The sequence below is a fragment of the Struthio camelus genome, chromosome 1 (assembly GCF_040807025.1).
Source record: "Struthio camelus isolate bStrCam1 chromosome 1, bStrCam1.hap1, whole genome shotgun sequence".
Classification (NCBI taxonomy): Eukaryota; Metazoa; Chordata; class Aves; order Struthioniformes; family Struthionidae; genus Struthio; species Struthio camelus.
In genome coordinates, this window is record NC_090942.1 from 53,739,131 (window position 1) to 53,765,668 (window position 26,538).

The 26,538-nt window shown below is 36.4% G+C and overlaps 1 protein-coding gene across 9 annotated transcripts in view; it reads right to left on the minus strand.

The window, feature by feature from the left end:
- The window catches only part of ANKS1B (ankyrin repeat and sterile alpha motif domain containing 1B), a 442,229-nt gene that overhangs the window by 313,311 nt on the left and 102,380 nt on the right, over positions 1 to 26,538 (minus strand). For all 9 annotated transcript variants that reach the window (XM_068938515.1, XM_068938509.1, XM_068938473.1 and 6 more), the window contains one exon: positions 23,150 to 23,290. In XM_068938515.1, coding sequence (XP_068794616.1) covers positions 23,150 to 23,290 — 141 coding nt within the window. The remainder of the gene's footprint in view (positions 1 to 23,149; positions 23,291 to 26,538) is intronic.

Below are 26,538 nucleotides of genomic sequence, written 5' to 3' on the forward strand. Positions count from 1 at the left end.
GCTTGGAGTTGAAACCTTAGATTTAACTCACAGAAGACTTTATAAGCTTTGTAATTTATAAACAATAGAACCATTAATACTGTATTATAAAATATTTCTGCCTTTTTATCATAATAAATATAGAAAATGTTTCTCACTAGACTTCACTAGGTAGCTGTGGAGTATGGAGGCACTGAAGTGGCTTAAGTACAACTGCAAAACAAGAGGAAGGTTCCTTCCTACATTGAAAAAAAGGAATTGCTACTCTGTTCACTTAAGTCTGCTGTATAATGGCTAAGCCAAAAGACTTATTTAACAAGGCAATGACTACAACAGCAAAATTCAGTCTAACCATTGCACATGCAAGCTTCTGTAAGGATAAGGTGGACTGCAGTAATCCTAGTAATAGTAAATCCATCTACAGAAGCATACAAAGAAATACTGCAGTTTAAAGCTGTCACTGGAGGCTGAGGTGAAACTGTGCTCAACTGCTGAATTCAGCTACATTAAAAATAGATATTAGAACATAAGAATAGATATACTGGATCAGAATTAATATCTCTCTGTCCCAACACTGTCTCCAGAGGTGCACAGCAGTGCTTACCCAGAGAACAGCATAAGACCAGTATAAGCATGTAGTGATATTTCTGCAGCCTACAACCCTTTGAAGGTCAGGCCTTTCATGACCAAAAGGTGCTGGCTTTGTTTTTCATGTCCACCAATTGAACTTTCAAAAATTAACTTGCCCAGTTCCCTTTAGACCACACGTAAGCTTTTATAGATTGCATGCACCCCATTTTGTTTTTAACCTATCTCATTCCATTTGATGTCCCCTAGTTCTTGTACTTCAGGAGGCCATGAATGGTGGTTCCTTATTTATCTCCCATTTCCCTCATGATTTTACAGATATCCATCACACTATCCCTTGTCCCCTTCTTTAGAAAATGAAAAATTCTAGTCTTTTCACACAGCTGTTCCAGGCTGTTGACCACCCCTGTCACCTCTCACTCTCTCTCTAACTTCAGCAATGTGACAGAGGGATCAGATTTTCACATTGCATTCATTATGTGGGCTCACAAACTATTTATACAGTGACATAATGATGTTCCCTCTTTTGTACTCTATTCCTTTTCTAATTACTCCTAACATCCAATTTGCTTTTCTGACTGTTATTCAACATTGTGTAATTAATGTTGCAAGAATATAAATGTCAGGCTACTGGGAAAACGGTTGGATTGTACATCACTGACAAGTAAACTCTCTCCCAAATAAAGCAAATATGATACCACTATGCCAAGCAAAAGTTAAATAAGTTAGAGTCAAAAAGAATTGTTAATACTGAAGAATGTCTGGAATTCTATCAGCTGAACAATTAAGTGAAGAAGTTAAGCCTTAATTATAAAGTGCATATGTATCAAAAAAAAAATTAAAAAGCTCATTGGTGAAAGAAGGCAATGTAAAGATTTCTGTTTGCAGTAATGTGTTCCCCATTTTGCAGGCACTGAGCATATTCTAGAAATTTTTAAACTCTAAACAATTCAAACAGCTAGAGTTAGATGCTAGCAGATCACATAAAATTGTCTTCAAGTATCAGGCGTCAAGCAATGTAACTGTTTTTTTTTTAACATTAAAAGCTCTTCAGCAATTTTTTCAATAATATCAGTTCTGTTGTCTCACCTCACCCACTGCAGTGTGCAGTCATTCTACAGTAATCCTACATATGTCCTAGATATATTCCTCTGCATAATAAACCCTTTTAAAGAAATATACCTCCATTATTGCAGAGCAATCTTTATTCCTGACATCAAAATAGTCTGATTTTAATTTTAAACAATTAGAAGTGATTCAATCTTGAATTTCTATAAACTGTTCCAAAAAGCTAAAGCTGACTTATGTAATTGGCCATCTACTATCAAGTCAGAATTCATTCTTATGTAATTGGCCATCTACTATCAAGTCAGAATTCATTCTTATTTGCAATTAGAACTTCATAAAAGTAATGTGCTGGGCTGGCAGTATATTAAAATGAGTATTTTAGTCTTAAGTATAAAAATATATACACAATAGATGTGAAAGAGAGAAAAAGTGAGAGAGTGAGTCACTAGGAAAGCATCAGAGAACAGTCGTCTATACTGATAAGATATAAATGAGACTTCTGCCTTCTAGATAAGAAGCAGCAATGCGATGCTTAGGTTGCTGCAAAGATGCCAGGGACACACTATGCCCATTACTGAGAGGTCTCCAGCCAACTGGACCTCTTCTGAGAACATATTTGATTGTGTAATACTTATCATAGGTAATCCAAAATTGATACAGGACTGGAGAACTGAAAAGGAAGAAAAAGATATTTGGTTGCTGACCAATGGGAGAGAGTGTGCTTCAAAAAAGTCTTAAGGGCAACTGTAAAAGGTAAAATACAAGTCTGAAAAAAATATTCCATAACATGAGTAAACCTTCAAAAACTACGTATTTGTAAGTTTAAACTTTTTTCCATGTTTCTGCCAAGCTTTAGCCTTCTAGATGCTCTTGCATCCCTTGTAAGAATCGGTCTGACTAGTGTATACTCAAGGACTGAGATATAAGTCCTTAGCTGCATAAATAAACTACAGTTTGTATGACTTAAAAATAAAAAAGGATGGAGACTCAGTAAGCATCTAATCTGAACTGACATTCTGACAAGAAGAAAGAATTTTATTTAACTGGAAACATCCATCTCCTGTCCTACAAAGATCAAGTCAGTTGAAGCTTCATTCATCCTCTGGAACATAGAACAACATAACAGAGTCAGACATGACTGCCAGATGAGCAATGACAGAAGATCTGCTCTTTAGGAATGTGTTGTTATGTCTAATTCACCATTTCTCTACAGTGATAATTCACATAGACATGCTGTGTGTCACCAGGTAACTATGAACTGAATTATAACTTATAGATTCTCCTCAGCCTCCTGGAATCTAGACTATCCACATTCGAAGGCCATGCTGTTTCCTGCCATTTGGAAACTTACTCGATCCAAATTTGCGTAAGTCTCTCTTTTGATTTATGACTTCATTGTCATTAAACACTGTCATCACAATTTATGTCAAACATCTAATAAGAATCACAAAGGTTAGATGAAATAGTTATTTTAGCATTAAGGCACTTCTCTAGAAAATACGGGGAGCACGAATGTCCCTAAGCATATTTATACTTGAAAATCCCATTGATTTCAAAACAGGGTATACTTCATTCATTTTTATCTACCTGCTGAAATTGTTACAGTGAGTGACAGTGAAATTTATCATATTAACTTTCATTGGAAATAAGCTTTCTGTCAAACACACTAAAGCTAGCTAATACTTAGGATGGCACTGCCACTGGGAATGAGAAGCAGAGCAGTGTGGTATTAACGATCAGAATCTCTTCCTTTAAGCACAGAAAATATTTACAGTGAACCGTGTTTCATCAGCTAAGTAAATAACTAAGAATGGGCCTATCCACATCTCTCTGAGATTACTGATACAAAATTAGCTACTCCCAACATTTGGAACAGTTCAATTTTTTCTATGAGTACCTGACAGAATCCATTTGTTAGGCTTTAGCCTGGAAATTAAAGAAATTACAGAGAATAAAATTAAGTTCAAGCTATAACTTCATGCTGTAGTTCACCTCTGCTAAGGACATCCCATATCTGGTAAGGGCTGGGCTAGAAAGAGAATGATTGGTGAGCAGTTTTAATGGTCTTAAAATATATTGTCAGATAATTTAGACTTTTTTAAAAAAAACTCTAAGGCTGTAATTATTGATTAGCTGCAAACATATAAGAACTAGATGTGGGATACCTAGGTTTTCCTTTTCTTCTGGATTGTAACCCTCAAAGGAGAAATAGTCTATTAAGTGTACAAGGAAGAACCCAGCGTACCTATCATCTTTAGAAAATTTCCTTTCTATTTAAATAGATAAGGAAGAACTGCCATTAAACCTTTTTTGAAAATTCTGACACACACCTTGAGATCCTCTGGATTTTGGTATATTCTCCCTTGGTTTGCTATATGCCAGAAGACTGGCATGAAGAATCCTAGTGCTTGTGCTTCCAGAATGGTTAGCAGCCTAAATTCTGCCTAGCCATTCTTTAGAAGGAGAGTACTATCATATCTCTGTTAATAAGACTTTAGAGAGTTATTGCTCATAAATGCACTATCAACCCAAAGCTGATGATTACCATCACATAGGAGAGTGAGCAATGAGCTATTGCATTCTTCCCTTTTAGATGTCTGTATCAAATATTTGTTAATGTTTGTAAATGGACTGATGTATAGCATTGCCTGACTGAGACACTTCACATTCGAACGTTCATGACAAGTCACCAAAGGGAGCTGAGAGATGGCCATTTGAAAGCTGATATCACAGGAATCAGGAAAGGAAGAAGTCCTGGCCAGTGACTGAAGGCAATTAGCATAGCTTTTTGGCATGCAGTAAAGTGGTGCAGAGAATGCCTGAAGCTGAAGTGTACTGTGTGAGTTTGTCATAATAATGTACTGAGGAAAAAAATTGAAAATATTTCCTATTTCATCATAAGCCGAAATCACAATTAGATGGTGAAGCATTTATTTTGACTGGCTCTCCATTCAAAGGAAAGCAGCAATATTACTGTAATTTTATGGCTAGTAAAAACACTTTTTATCTATTGCTAATATTTTAACAAAAGTCATTTTTACAATATCATGTAATTAGAATCATTTTTCATGAGTCAAACTATGATAAATGTTCATTGTTATGACAGCTAGAAACACTTGAATATGTAATTTGTCACAGAACAGATAATAAGGTTCACTTCATGATATATTACAGAATTTGGAAAATCCCCAATAATCTCATTTAAGGGTAATGACATTGGAGGATCTACTCTGGTCTGCACAAAGTATTTATAATATAGATTTCAAAAGAGTATTCACTTTTATCCTGTCATAAAGCATCTGAAACAGTGGGTTTGTTGTTGCAGCAATAATACATGTCCAAAGTTACTTGAAATAATTCTTTCTTTCCAGCACCTGAAAAAGGCTTTGTGATTACATTTCAGTAAGTCATCTGCAGAGCTGAGAAAAATGTTGATACAAAAAAACTTGGAGATTTGTTGTCTTGCATTTTTATATTGTTAGGAATTTAGCATTCAGATGACAAATAAACCTTCAGAAACCAATTTAGAAAGTTAGATTTGCATTTTCAAACTTCACATTGGAGAAAAATGGACATTATTTATATGATAACCCAAATGCAGGTTTATCCTATCCTTTTCAAAGGCATGTTTTTACACATCTTGTTTAGAACCCGAAATTTCACATCAAAACTTTACAGATGTCCGTCCCGCAAAGCTGAAGGTTCCTACAGAGCTTTGCAATAACAAACCACCTAATATGGCCAATTACAAGTGTCTGAAAATATAGGTAAATTATGAGCATAATGAGTGCAGTGTTAACCTCAGTAGAAGAAGCATTACAATGTATTTTGTGCAGATTTTTCATAATTCTATTTGGCATATATTTAGAATTTCAAATGAAGTTAGATTGTTGTTGGCATGTTACATGCTTTCCATGCATACAACATTCAGGCTATGAAAAAGAGCAGATGCTTCCTCTAATAAATAACTCACTATGACAAAGCATGTACTGTAAGACTAAAAATCTGGTTTATGCAAATGCTAATGGCTGTTTGTGGCAATGTAGCAAAATACAATAATTGGTTTAATAAAAGAGTCTTAGTTTTGCTGAACAAAATACAATAACAACCTCAAAAGTAATTTGCAAGCTAAATATCCATTTTTTCCGCTGTTTTCATAAACAATGCTAAACAAAAAGAAAGTCTTGCTTGAATATCAAGCTATAGGCAAACGTCTATTTAAAATAAAGGCTATTACATTAAAAAGATAAAATGAACTGAAACCTCAGCTCCATGGGAACAATACTTTTTAGCAAATTGCTTGTGCTCTTATACTTAAATTTTAATATCACACACACACACACACTCTCACACACACAGACATGCACATGCATACAAAAACGAAGTTAGCTCAATACCCTAGGCAAATTTCAATAAATTAAAAAAAAGATTCAAGGTGAAAAGGTTTATAATAGATACATATTGCTATTTAGTAAGAATACGAATACTAATTTAATCTTTGTCTGTGAAAGTATTTAGATAACATTTCATAGCTAGAATAGGACATTTCATATATGAAGGACAGGCTGTTATAGACCTGTTATAGTTATTTTCAGGCACCACTTTTTCCAGTAAGAAATATAATAAATACCTCAATGGAAAGCAAGACAGTGTGGCCAGAAAATGACTCAGAAGGTGAAAGAAGAGGGTCAGAAGAATTTCACAGTTTTAAGGGTGTAAGTTTCAAAATTCAAAGCACAGAGCAATAGGAGGAAGGCTTTTAATATCTGTTTTCTGCCAGGAGAAAAAAAAAAACCTGCTTTCCACTTTCTGAGAGACTGCTATACACATATGTATCTTTGTCAGGCTCTGAAACTCATTTGGTAACAGCCCAAAGGTTTGAAGGGAGTTATGAAGTGACATTTTATTCAATATCAGTTTCTTACACAATCAGACCTCTTCATTAAGAAAACAAAGACTTTTCTTATTTGAAAGAAAAGGATCACAACAGGTTTATGGAAGAAGTGGTGGACATACATGCATCCAAACAGTATTTGCCTAACAACTTACAGAATCATTTATTTTGATTACAGATCAATTATTTTGAATACCATAAAAATTAAAAAATCACTTTTTCCTAAGCCAATAAAATAAATGTTTTACATTTGGGTTAATGTTTTTGAATGTGCTTGAAAGGAGGTATGAAATATGCAAAGAAAGAGTGAATGAGAAGTTCGAGTTTTGAATCTGGACCAACAGGTAGTGAACAATTCATGTTTCTACTTCCCCAGCTGAAAGACCCACAGGCTTGGTCTAGCACTTTTAAAAGTTTTGTCTCCTACTGTACTAAAACTTTTCTAAGGCCTGCCAATCTTACGTTTCCAGCAGAAGCAGCAAACATGAAGTGAAAGTGATCTCTGAAATTGTAAGGGCCAATACCATGGAAAGAGTTAGATACTGAGAAACCCTAAAGTGGATTCATTAGTTACTGGACAGGAAATGCAGCAAGCAAAGTATTATGAAATTCCCTTTACACACTGCTCTATCTTAAGCAGACGGGCTGGTTCTCAGAATTTATAGCTTAACTGCTATCAATTATTGTGCCTGTAAATGAGGAATAATGGGTTCCTGTGCAGGAGACAAAAGCAGTTTAGCACACAGAGGAAGTGTTTTGCTTCTGGATCTATCTAGATATTCAATATTAACACAAGGCAGAAAAGAATCATAAAACTGTAAGCTGTCTTGACCAGAGGGTAGATGACATCAGTAAAAAGAGACGTTATGGAAGACATTTTCTTTGGAGGACTCCCAGCTTTGCCACCCAAGTTTATTAATCTGTCATTTGTTATTAACAGTTAGTGCATTTCTTTTTTAGAAAATATTATGCATCTGCCTGTTCTCAGGCTTGTTCTCAAGACACATGAATACTTCTGCAAATTTTTACTATTAGAAACCGATGACCTGATGACATATTCAATGGATTTAATGAGAGCTACAAATGAACATCTTGTATTTTAGGAAAGGGAATTTCCCATTTCTAAAAGTTTTCTCATTTGGAATGAAGAAACACAAATTTAATTTGTTTAGATTTCAATATAAATTTAATTTATATTGAAATATAAATTTTATTTGTTACTGCAATAGTGTAAGCCAAGGCTCTCAAAAGAAACTCCTCCTACACATGTTCCCACACTAAAATAGAAAGAAAGAACAAGAAAATGTTCCAGAATGGTTACTTTTTCAAATATTAAAATTATTCTAAGCCAAATTATCAAAAATGAACATCTTTGTTAAGAATAATACCTTTATCTGATACACAGCTGAAGGGAAAATAAGACGCAAAATTAATGGGAGAAGAATATACTTACATTGTTCTTTAAAGCTCCCAGCATGCATGAAAAGTTTGGCGTACACTTCCTAATTACAACAAACAATCTGTAAGTATCTGCAGTAAGCATAATATTTTTAGTACATATTTACGATAGTAGTGTGTAGAATGAACCTAGCAATAAGAGATAATCAGATGAAAACCAATTTCATATTAAAAGTTTTTACAGGATTTAAAATTTGTCAAACAAATTAGACAAGCGTACCATTACAGCAGACAAACATGCACAAATTTTAATATAGTGTTGTACTATATCCTATTTTCTCAAAGAACCAAATAATTTCCTATTCAGAATCATAGCTCTGAATGGGACCCTATGAACTCAGAATTTTCCTGGCCAAAAATTTGCCAAAAACTCTAACACTTATAACTTGGCTATGTAGGTTTACGGATACAAGTTCTACAATCCAGTAGTATCTTATGGTACTGCCTACATACTCAGTGATTTTATGAGGATTGATTTGGCTATGTCGAACTCAATTAGTTAAGACTAAAATGTAAGGAAAATACATCAGCACAGTAACCTAATTCACTACTCAAGGAGTGAAGGAAAAATATTCAGGTAATAACATTCCCCACCATACCAAAGTACTTCCTTATGGCTCTCCAAATAAGGAGTCCCACTGTTTTGTATTAAATCTCTGTTTAAATAAGCTTTAATTGATAATGATTTCTATGATGTGGTAATGTACTTATTTGTCGCAAATACTCATCATTATTTTTTCCATCATGGAATCTGAAAATGTGGAGATGACATAAAATGAAGTGAATGAGGATTATAAGGGAACTGATGGTCACATTTTTAATGAAATTTGGAGTTAGGTGACTTTGTATGAACTCACTGCAAAATTCTAGTTTCAAAACAGCTACCACAGAAACGTATTTTATCAGAATCCAGGAATCTTGCCCCAGATCATCCTTTATGTGTGAACAAATTACTATGTCAGTGTTTCACACTGGCAAAACAAAACGAAATATTGAAAAGTCCCCAAATCTAAGGGCCTGGTGATTCTACTGCTTTTGTTTCTGATTTAACAAAGCTAATTTCTTCTATTTCAACTCATGAATAATTTTAATGACTTCAAAAAAGCAAGGTAAATGCTTAGACTTAGCATACAGTCAAATAATTTTCAAAACAAAGACCCTTTAATAATTTCATGATGAGAACACAGAGTTGGCCAGAAGAAGAAATTTATAATTCAGAAAGCCTGCATGTAATGTGGAAACACCTAAAGCCCAACAACAGGAAACGTTTGGCAGTGGTTCTCTCTTTCTGGGTCTTAAACACCTGAATCAGATTGAAAATAAGGTGATTCTAGCCACTTACACTGTGAAGTGTCTGGAGTCTTTCTTTGGTCATAGACTCCCGAATGAGAAAAATTTGTCTTTACCAGAACGACTTAAGATAGCTATTTTTAAGAAGCAGCTCAAAAATTGTTCATGTAATTTACATTAACGCATTATTTCATTCAAAAAAAAAAAGGTACACGGAATCTACCCACTTTGGAAGTGGGCAAAAGGAGCACAGGAGGGCCTTCTGCTTTGTCAGTTGTGTATCCTCTGTAGTGGCACCCATTTTCTAATTTGCACAAACATTCAACTCTAAGGCTGGGCACAAAGTCAAGCACAGCCTTCTACTTCAACTCTCATATTGGCTGGCTTCCAGTGGCTTCCTGTTGAGCATAAAAGGGCAATCAATTGTTCATCTTCAGAGATGTCTACCCTTTCCCATTGATATAGGGAGCACAAGCACTCAGATGGGTTTCTGAAAGAATTTTCTGCTGTTAGCATTTATTCATCACAATGGAAAAGCAATAACTATATGAAATCAATCAGAATTAAGCAGAATTCAGGCATCTTTCCACATATAATTGGATTACAACAGTTTACTCAAGAAGATTTATGTGTCTACAGAACTTAAACTTAAGTATCTGTCGAACATTAAAGCTGACGATGGAGGAAGCTAGTGGGCTGTAGGTAATTAGAGGATTAGGCAGTCTAAAACAATATATGAGATTTATGGACCTAAATTTGCTAAATTCTGAATTAGGTGTGATTAACTGCAACTTAATCTTGTTGCAAGATTTTATTTTTACTTTTCTTTTTCACAGAAAAAGGCCAGGACTGATTATTGTTTCTGTGCTTGGAAAGTGAATAGAACATTTACATTCTACAGCAATATAAATAATTAACTGTCCTAGCTAGAAGAACATAAAACACGGCATTTCTCATTTCCTAGCTGGAATGCCTTTCAACCAATCAGAAGAGGCCTTAAAGTCAAAAGACTTACTTGGCTAGAACTGGCAGATCACATTTTCTATCAATAAACAGATCCAACATACCTTGCCATGAAAACATACAGTAATGTAGTCTCACAGACTTCCCTTTAATATCTCAAATATGGAGGACTCTTGACTTCAGTTTCATTTTCTTTGACTTCGAATTTATGAATTCATACTAATTTTGACTAATAGTGATGGGATGATTAATAGTGGGGAAAAAAATAACAATCAGTTTCAGATTTTATGAAACTCTTAGCCTTAGATTAGGTTTGCATTTTTGCTGATAAATGAGTTTCTCCTGATAAAGTTCTGGATGTATGGAAGTCCAAATGGGATTAAGGACATTAATGCTTATGCTTAAATATGCTTACATAATTTGTTGAATCAGGGCTTATGTCTCTTTCAACCTCAATATAATGGGTAGTGGTGATAAAAACAGTTTTCAGTGAAATATAACAGCCAGACATAGCAATAAATCCTAGGCATGCAATTTCTTTTGTACGGTAGGAAAGGATTCACTATTACAGACTACAAGAGGGTTCTTTCTAAATACTCAGTTGTAAGTCAGGTCCAGGAAAAAATGAGTTTCTACCAATTTTACCGACTTCTCCAGAGATTTACTCTCACTGTTCTGTGAAGCCAAGAATTTCCCTACTTCTAAAAACTCGTGAAGAAAAAAATTCCTCCACAGTTTTCAGTGTGTCTGTCAGTGGCTGTGAGATATATTTGTACCACTAATAAAAAAAGGGGGGGGGGGGAGGGAGGAGGCTTCTAGGCTCATGAAAAAGTCCCAAAATGCCCAAGTGCCTTAAAACAGCCCTTAACAGTTATATGCTCAAGAGCTGCTACCTTATTATAGTATGACTTGATGACTAATGCCCTTAGTAGTCTCAATGCCCAGCTACTACCACTGAACTCATCTCTCTATTCCAGATACCTCAAATACCAGCCTCCTTGTCCATAAGCTTTTTCCTTCCATTACTATCTTAGAAACAACAAAGTATATATGATATGATGGCATTTATGCACAAAAATGTAATACTGAACAGTAAGCTCAACTTGGTCAGATTAACCAGGAACTTCTAAGTAAGCTTTCAATTTTCAGCACTGTTTTAATATTTCTGTTATGAAGAAGCAGCTGAAGTTCAAGCATGAGTTTTTAGTGCAAAGTTAAACAACTTCTGTGTATAGTATTTAAGATCTTCTCAGTTGATTAGCGTGCTGTATTTCAGTTAGGAATGTGGCAATGCTCAAATCAGCATTAATTTGTACATGATTTTTAATATCTTTAATAGCTATTCAAGTCTATCTCAGAAACCGGTATGGTAATAAATACTTCAGATGATTCTTAATATAATACCTCCAGTATTGTTTTACACATCTGTTCTTTCTCAGTCTCATCCCACTTAATTTTGCTGTTTCATGACCATACCAGGAGGCAACATGGACCAACCATGGACCCAGGTTTACTCACTGCTGGACAATGATGGCCATTCTTTAACAAACAGTAATTCACAATACTGAAGAAAACATTCATTCTTGAATTTTTAAAGTAGTAAGTTCATTTGAGCTCACAACTCTAGACTTTTACATAGATTTTTACATAGAATTATATGGAAGAGGCTTCTGGAAGTCATGCAGTCTAACCTTTTAGTCAAAGCATGGCTGTCCTCACCATTGGCTCAGTTTGCTCTAGGCTTTGTCTAGTCAATTATGAAAATATTCATAGATCAGTACTTTGCAATATCTCTGGTTAGGTTATATACCTGTTTAGTGGTACCTGAATCGTAATACTAGTACAGTAGAAATGCTTATGCCACAAGACATCTGAAATCGCGGGCAACTGGAAAGTCACACTGGAAATTAAGTTACATACTACATGCAAGAACAAAGTGCCTTCATTCCTTAAAACAAAATCAGAAAATGTAGCATAGCACTAAAATAAGCCACAATTTTTTCAATATACTTATTTCCCATCACTGTTCAGCAGGGTATAATCATCACCTGCTGATTCTTTCTAGGCAGAATACATATCACACTTTTCAGTAGCTGCTTCAGTGTGTGGGTGGCATGTTCCTGAAATTACCAATACAACTTCAGCTTAGTGCAGAAGAGACAACACTAAATCAAGAGTTTAACAGAAACAAAAATTTTACGGGTAATAGAGCTTTCCACATTAACTCCATTTAAATAAACTCATCAGTCAATTTAGTAAATTAGGAAGATAAAAAATAACTTAATCATATTTTTCAGTAAAGGTTAGAAATTATAGGAAAATATTATAGATCATATAACAGTCTTACTCTGAATATTAAAATTTGAGGTATATTGTACAGCAAAGAGCTTTCCTGGCTAATGGTTGTCCCTGGAAGATAATCCTCTCTCTACCATCTCTATAACATTGCCTATCAAACTAGTCCATGCAAATCACCCCCTGCACATTGTGGAAAAAATGTACTGGAATTCTGTGCTGTGCACTATGGATTGCAATGAAAATGTTAAAAAGATCACCTTACTTTTCAATGATCATATGTTTTTACAGCTATTATGATTATAATTATTTACATATTGACACCAGGTTAATGTAAAAAAATCAAAAAAGAAAGGCATTTATTTACTGAATTTCAGATATGAATTACAGTATTTGTAAGAAAACAAGTAATTAGGATTAAAAAAAAAAACTTTATGTATTCTGTCTTCAAATCTTAAAGATCTCTCTCTCTGTTTTTAGATTACTCCCTGTAGAAATTATACTCCACATATCAAATATTTGACCTTCCTGCATCCATTCACCAAACCTACCTTTAAGTAGTGTCAAGATAGATGGATAATTAAGTCAGATATTATGTATGAAAAATTTTGGAGGGGATGAGTGGGCCAAGATCCTATAAAGTATGACAAGTAGATAAAAGTCTTAAAAGACTTGGATTTGTGCTTCCTACAATAGAAAAGACGAAGCTGCTAGACAGGTAAGCACTGGGACAACACTGTTAAAATACTGAAGCAGAATCTTTCTTTTTGCAGCTACCTTCAGAACGAGCTTAAGAAGATGAAATCTTCTAGCACAGAAAGGAAGATTACAGAAAAGACAGACAATAATGAATACTCAAATAAGAACTTTAACTCTCAGTTAAAAGAGAAAAGACTAGATATAAGACGCCATGCAGGAAGAATCAGGTATATTTTAGCCAGGAACTGGCATGTAGATGTAGAAAAAAGAAGAAAAAAAAACTCCAGAAATTATTTCCAGGTGATGATTTCAGCGTTTGTGGAGGAAGTTGGTGTTGGTCATTGTTCATTAAAAAGGAGAGATGACCTTAGACCTTTCAGAGAGTAGAATGAAATCAAAGTTCATTTTGGCCACAACGATCTAGAGAGTAACAACTAGATATACAAACAATAGCGTACGTCAAAGAACAAAGGTGTGTATTAGGCATTACTTTTGTTAAAATTAGGTTAGTTTGCCAGCACTCAAGAGAGAAGACAGTTATAAAAGCCCAATCCAGGTTCTCTTTCTTTTCATACCTTTTCAAACATCATACAAGTGATGGTGTCAGACTGCTGAATTTTCAGTGGTGCAGCAATATGATGTCAATCCAAGAAACTCAGTTGTAACAATAACACTGTCAGTACTCAATCACTCTAACTTGAACAACTTAATATTTACTTTACAACACTTACATCCTGAGAATGTTTCTAGTGCTCACATTAACTATAAGGTTCACCAAACAAGATAACAGGTTTCCTGCTCTGTAACACATAAGTTAGATAGTGTCACAAGACTTTCTAATGTTAGTGAACTTCAATGCTGAGTAAATATTAGCCAGATCTCTTTCTCTGTCAGTCCATTTTGAAATGCACTTCTACTAAATGCACTGAGAAATGAAGTTGTCAGTAAAGTGAGGGATGAAAGAAGTTCTTGGGTACAACTTATTCAAATGCTTTAGCCAATAGTGTTTGGTTTAAAATATGCTTTTTTTTTTCTCTCTATTTTTTTAAAAGGGCAAAGGAGAAATACTTCCTCTTTTATACTCTTCTCTGCACCTCAGCAGTTCAAAAAGTTACTGACATACTGAGATTAAAATCTAAGAAAATTTTTAGAGCCAACTGAAAATAGAGGAATTGGAAGAATATGTTAAAAAGAAAACAAATAATGCCCAATAAATTTCCCAATATTAATATTCTCTAGAAAAAGACAACATAGAACAGGCTCGTGTTGATAATGTTGACTCATGCTAGATAATATCAGTATAGGCACTGATTTGATCTCTATATGATAACTGAGTTAGTTCCTTACCTAATTTCCTCAGTCATCTCTCATGTATCCAGAACTGTCTTTGCAATTGTGAATTTGTAACATAATAATTGTCAATGTCAGGCTTTCTATATTACCGACTTTAATCCTACTGCTATAAGGGAGATACACAGCATGTAGGAAAATTACTTCTTTTAGCAACGCAAAATTCCATTCCATTAAAAAAGATTTTTTTTAAATGACATAAAAAGAAGTAAGAATGGACATGTTTATCTTCTTGAAGTAGGATATGAAATGCATAATCCTGTAACTGATGTGTCAAACTCCAAACTCTAAATATTCCTATCACATCCTACAGAGATACAAAACCAGTATTATATACAGCTTATCTCCTAGAAATACAATCAGGAGTCCACTTTGTCTCTGTTCCCTCCTTCCAAATAGAGGGCATTTCGTGGAAATTTCACTTCCACAGAAAAACCTGTGGCAAAGTTGCAAGTGTTCTTATTTCTAGGAATGCAGGAGTTCTATAACCAGAATATGGATCAATGTTATAAGTAAATGTGAAGGTCTCCCAAAACTTCATTGCTCCTAAAAATGTAAATCCGACATTGAGTTAGCAACAAAGTTCTTACTTAAATATTTTTTCAAAATGACTATGCTTCTAGGTAGCTGGTAACATGAAGATTTATGATGAACTCAGAAGTACCTTATGGCTTTTAATGAAGTTCATTTTTTCAAAAGCCAGTGCACTGTTCTCTACACAGACATTATTTTTATGTTGGAAAAACTTGGTGTTCCTGGTTGGCTGTCATGTCAAATGCAGGGAATAACTGTCAGAATTTTTAAGTTATACATGCAACACTTTACATATATAATGCAGTCAAAGTGATCCTGCAGCTTCCCAAATGGAACATACCTAAACCTACCTTATCTCACAATTATTTGATGTTGCAATTAGCAGAATATGCTGGCATGGCTGTCAAGATTCAGATATGCAGACTGCTTGCTTTATACTGATAATACTGCTATGATCACACTGGGCCCTGCACCACTCGTCTCTCTGACATGCCAGACAGCCCTGTATTTATCTGTGTACATCTGGCTATACAAGTTCTGACCCTTAGCAGAGAAATATCCAGAGCACACTACCTATAAAAAAAGAAAATGTAATGAAAATTAAAGAGTTTGGAGTATACTGCTTTATTCCAAAGAAATGTTTCAGGATGTGGCTACTGATAAACTTGGTAAAATACATATATTAGGAGCTGAATAGGAAACTGACCTACACTGCAGAATAGATTAAGACCAAGAAACAATTCTCTTACTAACGTACAAGGATGCTCTAGACAAGCTTATCATACTCCTTACCCCTCCTTTTCCTTATTAGTTACATGTAGTAGAATAACATGTATAATTTCTTGCTTGTTTAGGTTGGGAGCAAATTAATAAACTCTGCGTAATGAGGCCAATAAAAAGTGCATTAGTTATTTACAATAAAATTATAAGAAGCACATGCTAACAGTTTCAGGACCCAAAACAACCACAACCGGCTTTGCTTTGTGCCAGCTTTCTGCTCTTGAAGTCTGTTATAGACAAGATAACCAGCCGCCTATAAAACATAGTTGTTCAGTCTCCTCTTTCTAGAGCTCCATTCCTGATACTGGCTAGTTCAATGCAGTTTCTTTCTCCCAGCTGCACAGATAGGCTTTCAGTCCTTTTTCCTCCAAATCAAAGAACATAAACATCCCTTAATCAATCAATAAAACAAATAAATGCCCTTTCCAAACTGGTCTTTGGTCAAATTGCTTCCTACTACTTTCCTAAAATCTACGTTTGGGCAAACTAGGAGAGAGAGAGGAGCTATCCCTTGCTCACTCTTTTAGGTTGCTGCCATAAAGAGTCCTTATGGGAACATGGCTGAGGTATTCCAGTACTACTACCACCACAGCTGAGCAGCTTAATGCCTATTTCATATACCAATGTAATAAGATTCCAGAAGCTAAGGCTCTGTATTCCCGATAAGGTAAAATGAGAGCCAGGAGTAGGCTAACATGCACAGCGTTCTTCCTAGCCCACGCCCCACTGTTACAAGCGTAATGCCTGTATTTTGGTAGGGCACAGCTAAAACATTAAAAAGACACACAAGCATGGGCTTTTACAAATCCTGTTTGCTCTTGCAGTATGCTGTATTGGGAATCTTCAAGAAAGGATCTGCTGGTGGAGTACTCTGTCTATACAAAAGTTGGCCAAGAAATACAGCTGTAAAAGCAGATTAAATATGTTTTTGCACACATATGGAGCACCTTTGTATGACGCACATGCAAAGCACTTTAGTACATCACAACGAGAGTTCTTTCTTGGTCATATTTTCCTATTCTGCAATGCAGGTCAAATAACAATTAAATTTCAATTCAGCTTTTAGTTTATGTCTTTTATCAATTGTATCCATATCTGTCAGGGCCCTGAGTTCACCAATAGGCTGTAATGGCCCTGCCTACCTTCACCTAGGGCCTCCAACCACACTCCCGGTCCACAGGCCCAGGAGTCCCATTTCAGCTCAGCCCTGGACCTTCAGTCCCTATCTGAGCTATCACCATGAACTTGCCTGATAATATGGACTCCTGGCTGAACCTGGCTGCAACCCCCAGGGTCTGCCCTGCTAGCTCACTGGGGCTAGTGGAACAGGGCCCTGGCGGTGAGGCCTCCCTCAGCTCCTGGCTCCCTGGCCTGCAGGGAGGAGCCAGCTCTCACTGCTCCCTGACAACAGTCACATAATAAATGTTTTTCCATTGAATAAAGCAGCATATTCGACATATATGAAACTCTGTAGTTTTTATTCCATTTTCTTTTTTGACTTGTATGCACTGAATGTTTCTCTACTAAAGGGCAGAACTTTGTGAGTGTCTAGCTCATCTATACGCATACAAGAAAACGCAAGCTTTGCCTGTGCTAAGGCATAGTTTGACCTAGCTTTTTTATCTCAGAGTGCCTCAAAGTTCTCTTAAAGTGTTTTCCTAAATGTTAGTTCATGTTAAAATAAGGTAGACCCAAAGGCACTTGAACCCTTGTGCCCAAAATACACTATCCAGATACATGCGCTCTGCTTTGCCTGGCGATTTGTGATGCAGTAGATCTTCTTGTCCTCCGAAAAAAGCCTCAGACACCTACTGGATGAGGCTTCTTCCAGAATATAGAAAAAACAGCTAGCTATGTTTGATTGTTTGCTTGTTTGTTTGTTTTAAACTAAGCTGGTAGAAGTGCCTGTCTTGTAGAAAATAATACAGGAGAACTCTCTGGAGATGTGACCAAGGTTCAGTTTTCTCCTGTTTTAAAGATCCACAGCTTGTATCTACTATTAGATTATAGGCTGTTCTGATATGGTGGTAGTTTCAAAACTTCTTGAAGCTCTATTACTATGCTGAAAAGATTTCAGTATGAGTTAGACCAGATGAAAAGGAAGCACCCCAAAATGACCATAACTCTATAGTCTTCTGCTTAAGACACTCCACATAAACTGTCATAAACATACACAAACATAGAGCAGAGACCAGACTCCAGATTCCTTTTACCTAAAACTCAAAGGGATGAATCCTGATTCAATCTAAATTTGCTGTTCTTACCTTTTTGAGCACAGAAGCTTATCTCTGTTTATTTACTAACCAAAGGCAATGTGGAAGAGCAAAGTGCCTGAACGAAAACAACAGAATAGTAAGACACATATTGGCCTGGAGAAATGAATCAGAAAGAGGCAGACTGGGATGAGAAACTTGTTGAAACTTGGGCTAGGGAAGAAAAATTAGTTGGAGTTTGGATTTCAGGGGGGTCAGTCTCCTACTCCCATGATGGAAGTACCACAGCTGGAATAGGACCTGTGGCACATTTAGTCAATAATTTAAGGTCTCACTGCAAGCTAGGCTGTAGCTCTACACCTATAGTTATATTGTAGCTATCACTACAATATGCAAAAACTGCAGATGACAGTGTGGTGGCAGAGTCTAACAGTCTGATTCTACAGCTAGCAATCTCAGAAGGCTTGTAGCCAAAACAGTCACTGTGCTGAAGTCTCTGTTCCTACATCTGGCTGCATGGCAGAGCTCAGAGGGTCGTGATCAGCAGCGCAAGGTCTAGCTGGAGGCCTGTAACCAGCAGTGTCCCCCAAGGGTCAGTACTGGGTCTAGAATAGTTCAATGTATTTATTCATCAATGACCTGGATGAAGGGACAGAGTGACTCCTCAGCACGTTTGCTGATCATGCAAAACTGGGAGGAGTGGCTGATACACCAGAGGGCTGCGCTGCCCTTGGGACCTTGGAAGGCTGGAGAGCTGGGCGGAGAGGAACCTCATGAAGTTCAACAAAGGCAAGTGCAAGGTCCTGCACCTGGGGAGGAATAACCCCATGCACCAGGACAGGCTGGGGGTTGACCTGCTGGAAAGCAGCTCTGCAGAGAAGGACCTGGGAGTCCTGGTGGACAACAAGTCAAGCATGAGCCAGCAATGTGCCCTTGGGGCCAAGAAGGCCACATTATCCTGGGGTGCATTAGGCAGAGTGTTGCCAGCAGGTCGAGGGAGGTGATCCTGCCCCTCTCCTCAGCCCTGGGGAGGCCTCCCCTGGAGTACTGTGACCAGTACTGGGCTCCCCAGTACAAGAGAGGCATGGAGCTAATAGAGAGAGTCCAGCGAAGGGCTACGAAGATGATTAGGGGACTGGAGCATCTCTCATATGAGGAAAGGCTGCGAGAGCTGGGCCTGTTCAGCCTGGAGAAGAGAAGACTGAGAGGGGATCTGACCAATGTGTACAAGTATCTGAAGGGAGGGTGTCAAGAGGATGAGGCCAGACTCTTCTCACTGGTGCCCAGCAACAGGACAAGAGGCAACAGGCATACACTGAAACACAGGCAGTTCCATCTGAACCTGAGGAAAAACTTCTTTCCTGTGAGGGTGACAGAGCACTGGCACAGGTTGCCCAGAGAGGTAGTGGAGTCTCCTTCCCTGGACATATTCAAAACTTGCCCGGACGCGATCCTGGGAATATGCTCTAGAGGACCCTGCTTGAGCAGGGAGGTTGGACTAGATGATCTCCAGAGGTCCCTTCCAACCTCAACCGTTCTGTGATTCTGTGATCTTCACTGCTACTGCTATCTGTGCTGAAATCATTCCTTCAGCTGCAGCATAAACAAAGCTGTAGTGTCAAGCCAATTATCTATAGAACTCTGCAGGGGTAGCCTGTGTTTCTTTGGAGATGCTATCTGCTTATATACATGTTAACCTGATTACAATACTTCAACCTCTAAACTTTACTATTCTCTATTTAGCTGAGTTATCACTCTCTGATAAACTTATGTTCAAGTTCTTGACAGCTGATGATAACGATGATACTCTATTGCTTCCAGCTGTATATCATCAGCAGGCACTGCTAAAAAATATTTCAGTAGGATCATATCTCAATTTTCTTTCCAGTACTTGTCTATTTTGGGTAGCAATATCTCTCCAGCTAAATATTACACTTTATCACATAACTCCTATTTTTGTGCCTACTCTGACAGAAAACTGTATATGAAATACCATAATCTTTTATTCCAGCTCTTGCACAGGAAGAATGCCCATTACCAACACATTTTTGCGATTGCTAAGAAATGCAACTATTAAAGCATTAAAAATCTTGGTAGATACTGTAGAAAGATTTTACAAGAACTAGAGATCCATGGAAGAGGGGCTAGTACCGTCATACCATTTATAAAAGTTTTGTCTCAGTGTAACAGTGTAATATTCCTGGAACATCATAAAACTACAAAAGGAATTCCCTCTCTGCTAAACTAAGAAAAGGCATTTGAATTTCAGTCTCCCAAAATCCATCTGGGTATCTTTGCTATCTGACTTTTGATTATTTTGGGGGTGGATGAATCTGGTTGTCAGCTTCATTCCGATGTCAAACTGGGCAACTTAAAACGCTGAAATTTTTACAAGACACGTAAAAGCTTTTCTATCACGCTCTTCTAGGACTTTACTGCTTGTGAGATTGTGAATGAAAATACTTATATTACTACTGTGATAGGTTTTAAATGATATTTGCAGAGCAACTTATACAGATCTTACTACATAGCCCTTTATAGAACAACGTTAACAGGCACAGTACAGACAGAAATTAGATTCCTCATGTTCAGAAGTATATCCAGCCAGCCTCTTTTCCGTAACTACAATAAAGAAAACAAATATGTCATGGAGATCAACTGCTCTGGCATATTAAATACTGTTAGCTCACTGGGTCACAGATAGACACTGTTGTAATCTTACCTAAAATTCACTTTCCTATTTCACATGGTATCCTTTACTGTGTCTATAAACCACAAATCAATTTTCATGCTTATTTTCCTTTGATGTGCAAACATAGTATATTTGTATAACTGCAAAATCTATTTTTAATTAGATGACAACTGGAAAAGTGAAATAGTGGTTGGTGTTTAAGGGTAATCTACAGACCATTTTCCCAGTTTTGGGCTCTCTAGAGGAGCATGCCTTTTAAGAAATGATGTCAAGTACCCTTATTTCATTTTTTTTTCATGATAAAATCGGGATTTTCTGACATGTTAGTGGACTGACTTATGTCATATGAGAAACATATCTTTTCATATCTTTACCAAAAAAATACTGGAGTAGATTGTATATATATAACTTGTCAGGCCAGCTCAAGATATTGGACTTAGACTGAGGTCGATAATTTGTGTTCTGGTTCCCTTAGAAAAAAATGTTCTCTGCTGCATTCTAAAGCAAATGTGATAGATCCCACTGATTACCTAATAGCCAGAAAGATTGAAAACAGCAGTGGCAAATACATTTTTAAACTGAATTCACCTCTTTATAATTTGAAGAACTTTCACTATGTAATTTCTTTCTTTTCTTCCATGAGAAAGAAAAACAGAGAAAACCAAAAACCACCTCTATCTTCAATTTTTATGGAGAGAACCAATCTACAATGGCATTTTGTCATTTCATGAAAGAAGAGCATATATATACTATTTGTTTGGTAACTATAATTAAAAATCTTGTTAGCTCTTGAATATGAAAGCTGAGTTATCATAAAGTTGAGTTTAACATTTAAATACAAAGAATCAAAGTAATTCAGGAGTCACTACCTTAAAACTTACAGCTCTTTTGAAATGAACTTCTCATTATAAAAGATACCAACCAACAAAGCTAACTTTACTCTATTTTTTCAAATGCATTCCTCAACATTATAACACTCTTTACATATATCTTACATGAAAAAGAGACATGGATTTTTTTTTTTTTTAATTGTGATATCACTCCAAAATGTCACACATGTTCATCTTTGGAAAGTTTAACAAGTAATTAAACCATAACCATTTAAGAAATATTTTTTGAAAGAAATGCTTAAAACTGAGGAGTTAGTAGCTAGTGTGCTCCCTTTATAAATCCAGATAACTCCTGCAGCACTGCACCTTGCCAACTGTCTAAAATGATAGATAGTACGAAGCAGAAAACAGCTACCGAAATAAGAAAGAAATACAAAAGCTGCTTATAAAAAAGATAGGGCAGTGCTCATTCAAGAACATTAGTTGCCATATCCTGTTTTCACCATATCCTGTTTTCACTGACTGCAGTGGAAGCTTTAGCATTGACTTCAAACAGGTGCAAGTCCCACTGGACCAAAGGGAATAAAACGTACAGTCACAGTATGAAAGCAACACTGTATAAAGGGTGGTGAGACAGGATATGTAATTTCAATCTGGTACACAGGAATCTGACCAAAGCTATTTAAATGCAGTGCCAAGTAAGGATGTAACCGAAAACACAGTCATTTCTTAACAGAAATTTGGCAGGCCTACATTCAATGCCACAAGAAAAGAGCAGGAAAGATTTAAAAGAAATGAGAGAGCTAAAATGTAGTGGAGAGAGAGAACAAGGGGGACCCAGAAGCAGCAATAAGTATCATCCTGTTCTGTAGCAATACGATACCACTTGTTCGGGACACAGCTGCTGGCATGTCTTGGTAGATACTGCAGCCTAATCTGCTCCAAGAATTATTGGGATTTAGATGCAAGTATATTACCCATTTTTATTTATTTTTCTCTGTAGTATCACAAACATTTCAAAATGTTTGGGGGCTTTTTTTAACTTACATAATCTTCAAAGAGAAATCTTAGGCTATATTGTTACATCAGTTGAGAGAGTTATGCATGATGCCCTCAGTTAATTCTGTAAAGAAAGTAGCTGAGATGTCATTATATTAATTAGAAGCTGGTCAAAAATAAAGTGCATATCCCAAAGGAAACTACAGAACTGCAATATTTCATTCCAGTCTGAATCGGAAGGAAACACTACACAACATAAAAACTGTCTGTCTAAAATAGTGGTAATAAACATGAAACGGTCTCAATATTAAACTCAATCGGATGAGTATTTACAACAGGATGACTGAATCTCAGCGTTTAATTTTAAAACTGGATTTTGAAATTAAAATAAAGACTGAAGAGGACATTTTTGAACTGAATAAGAAAAGACTAGATATAACTGTAAGAGATAAGACAGAGAGGAGATTGAGAAGCTATGCTAGTCAATAACTTTTATGATGAAAAGGTAAACATATACCTGTGCAAGAATGGGGAATCCGAGGTTTCTGCATCCATTACAAGGTGTTAATGCCTCCCATAAACCTGAAGGACCACAAGTATTTTCACCTGCATCATCATCTTCTTCCTCTCTCGGTGATAGACACGTCGAAGAAAGCCTCTGTGCGTAAAGAAGCAGTACTTCCAAATTAAACACAGTGATAAAGAAACATTTTGCTTAATGAAAAGATTAATTTAAAAAATTCACATTTATAAATGCCAAAAGATAATCTGCTATTTTAATGCAGTGCAGCAATTGCTCAATTGTTAATCTGTTGTATGAAAATAGGACTTTCTAAGGAAGGTTTATGTTGAGTTACCTGCAATTATACTTTAAATATGAATGAATATAGAATGAATATATTAAAAATATATGTATATTCTTCATTATCAGATATATATGTATTATTCTTCATATTACTTTGTTTTACTTTAAAACTTACCTTGGTTTTATTAAGTTTAGAATAGCCCAGAGAGAATGAAAACTAATGTTTTTCATGAAATATACTGTCCCTCAAAGGAAAGAATATAGGCTAAGGGGATCTTGCTTTAACAGTCACCTAATGTGTTCAGAAAGCAAAAAATAAAACTGTACTATGTTTGCCTGGATCAGCCCAGGGTTTTTGCAGAAAAAAAGACACATTCAATCAAAATTTGAGATTTCATTTTTTCCTTGAATGTAACAATAACAAACATGTTAGCTTAGTTTTTATGGCAAATGTTTTATTTAAAAATGACCTGTCCTATAGTGTCACCTCAGCTAGAAAGGATGGAAGGTTCTAGAAAGTCTTTCAGTTCTGAGCGCTAAGGATCCCATACTGGCCTCAGTGATAAGGGAATAAACCTTACTTTTGTTTTAAAAAGTATTCTAATATTTTGTGACAGGCAGAAACAGAAAGACTGACCACTTTCCATTTATTTATGTATGCTATTTTGCTACACAGGACAGTCCAACCCTAACTGAATGAATTTCAGTGGCAACTTGATTTCAGGAAGAGAAGGAGGAGAAGACATAAACCAGCGATGAATGATTTTAAGACTCTCATGTTAAAAAGAAAGTTAGAGCAACAATAAATTGCAAGTTTTACTCCCATCTGAACGCTATGCCACAGATAATTACTTTGTCCATATTTAAACTGGAATATGTAATAGCTGTTCTAGCCTGCTTGGTATTTGTGCAACCTACCCGACATTCAAATACTAAATGTTACGTTCAAGAATGCTTGTTTGTCTTAAACCGGATAATAAATCTTGCAGAAGTGGCTGGGCTTTTGTGTGACCAACGAGGCTGTTCGAGACAATGGCTGACCACAGCTATTAATCTGATGGTAACATCAACTCCAAAGCACACTTAGGAAGCCCACGTAAAACACAACCACCTAACTGTAGATTATTTTAACCAATGGAATAAAGAAATGAGTGGAGTCTGCTGCAAGAAAGAGACTGCAGAGCTGAAAGGAAAAACAGGGTGGAAAGAAACAGCAGCAGCAGCAGCAGCAGTTCTGAAGCTGAGCGTAAACTGACGGGTACCAGTAATCGAAGCGAGGTGAAGGCACGGCGCAGACAGCTGTAACTAAAGTTCTGTAACATCTGAGGGTCATCTCACTTTTGACCTGCGTACTAACTTCTTATATACATATGGGTATCTCAACATCATTTAAGCAGAGTAAATACTTCTAAATTCTTCCACAGTTCACTCACCAAAGATGAGAAAGATGATATATCCGTCGTCACTAGTCTTGTTCCCCTTATTCAGAAAATGTTACAAATGTGATAAATCTAGTCACATCTTTTAAAGTTTTTATGTGGATTTATTTACTTTTTATTTTAAAAGTCATTTTCTGATACATTCTTAGCATGATATTTCATGAGGTTATTTTGACAGTCAGGTGGTACCACAGAATGTGTTGCCATAGCAACCAGTATTCGTACATGGGTTATTAACAGGCAGGGGTTAAGTCTGCAGAGCGTGGGTCGTGAAGGAATATTATTGTTATACATTTGCATAGACAAAAGAAGTAGACTGCGGGTCCTTCCAATCTATTTATGATACCATCTTCCATCGTGTTTGCCCTACGCTTATATTTGAAATCTCAGAATTGTTGTACCTCAGAATAAAGAGCTTCTTGCCCCCTGGAGCAAGAAGCAAAGAACTGCAGCAGTGCGAGGTACCGGAAAGCATGTAACACACCATTGTGGCCTTAAAAGCCAATATAAATGAATGAAGACGAAAGTCACAGAAAAAAGTATAGTCAACGCACCTTCTAAAAGTAAAAATACACACACACAGAGAAAATTCGTTAACACAACTAAAGGAAGATCAAAATGGATAATGGATAATGAAAATGAATACATTTGAATCATTCAAGGGAGAACTTATGAGTATTTAGTAGCTGTTACAGAAACAGATTACAAAATATCATCGCTAAAATATTATTGAACCGCAGAAAAATATACATAAGCAGTATGAAAGAAAGATATATTATTTACATTATATGTAATGTATATACATAGCCTAAAATAAACTGAGGATCATGGGAATTTAAATTAGTGCCGTCAACATGAATGAGAAGAAATGAAGACTATAATATAGTCAGATCGCCTGATCCCGCAGAAAAGGACAAATAGATGTCAAAACTCATTAGGTGGTTGTTCAGAATAAATTGACTAGTACTCTTATGCAGCCAGGCTATCCAGGTATGGATGGCAGGATACATGCTAATATACAGACTACTGCAGATTAGGGTTGGCTATTTCATATTGAATGGCTGATTTCTGTCATCTTCTTGCCCAGATTTCTGCTTCTGCTATTGCTAAAGCACTGAAAAAGACACATTAGGACAAACGTATGTGGAGGAGACAAGCAGCAGCTATCTCTATCAGCTTTCTCACCCACTCCCACTGCCAGAAGCCCAGCTGTTATCAGACAACAGGCACAAAGGGATAAGTAGGAGTTGCTGCAGGGAAAGACAGTAGCAGCTGCAAAAAGGAGGGAAGGAGTTAATAGTTGCATGAGGGAAAGGAGAGTCAGAAATCCTCCAAATGGAATAGACTGGGTTTGCATATCCTTGGGAAATGAGGGTAGCTGGCGAAGAGAGATGAGATACAGAAAGACCTATAAGACATCCACAGACCTCAGACTGTCACACAAGCCCCTGAAATTCCTACCCAGACCACCCAATTTCCTGCTGTTCTCCCCCAGCCTTCATTCCTTTCTCAGAGCTCTCTCGCTTTTCTGCTCTGTGGTAAAATTTAATTTTGCCTCTGAGATCCTTCAGACACCAAAAATCTAATTCTTTGTATGCTGTTGGGAAGCCTTGAGATAGCTCTCTAGGGAGAGGTTTAGTGGAACATAACTTATTTATGCCC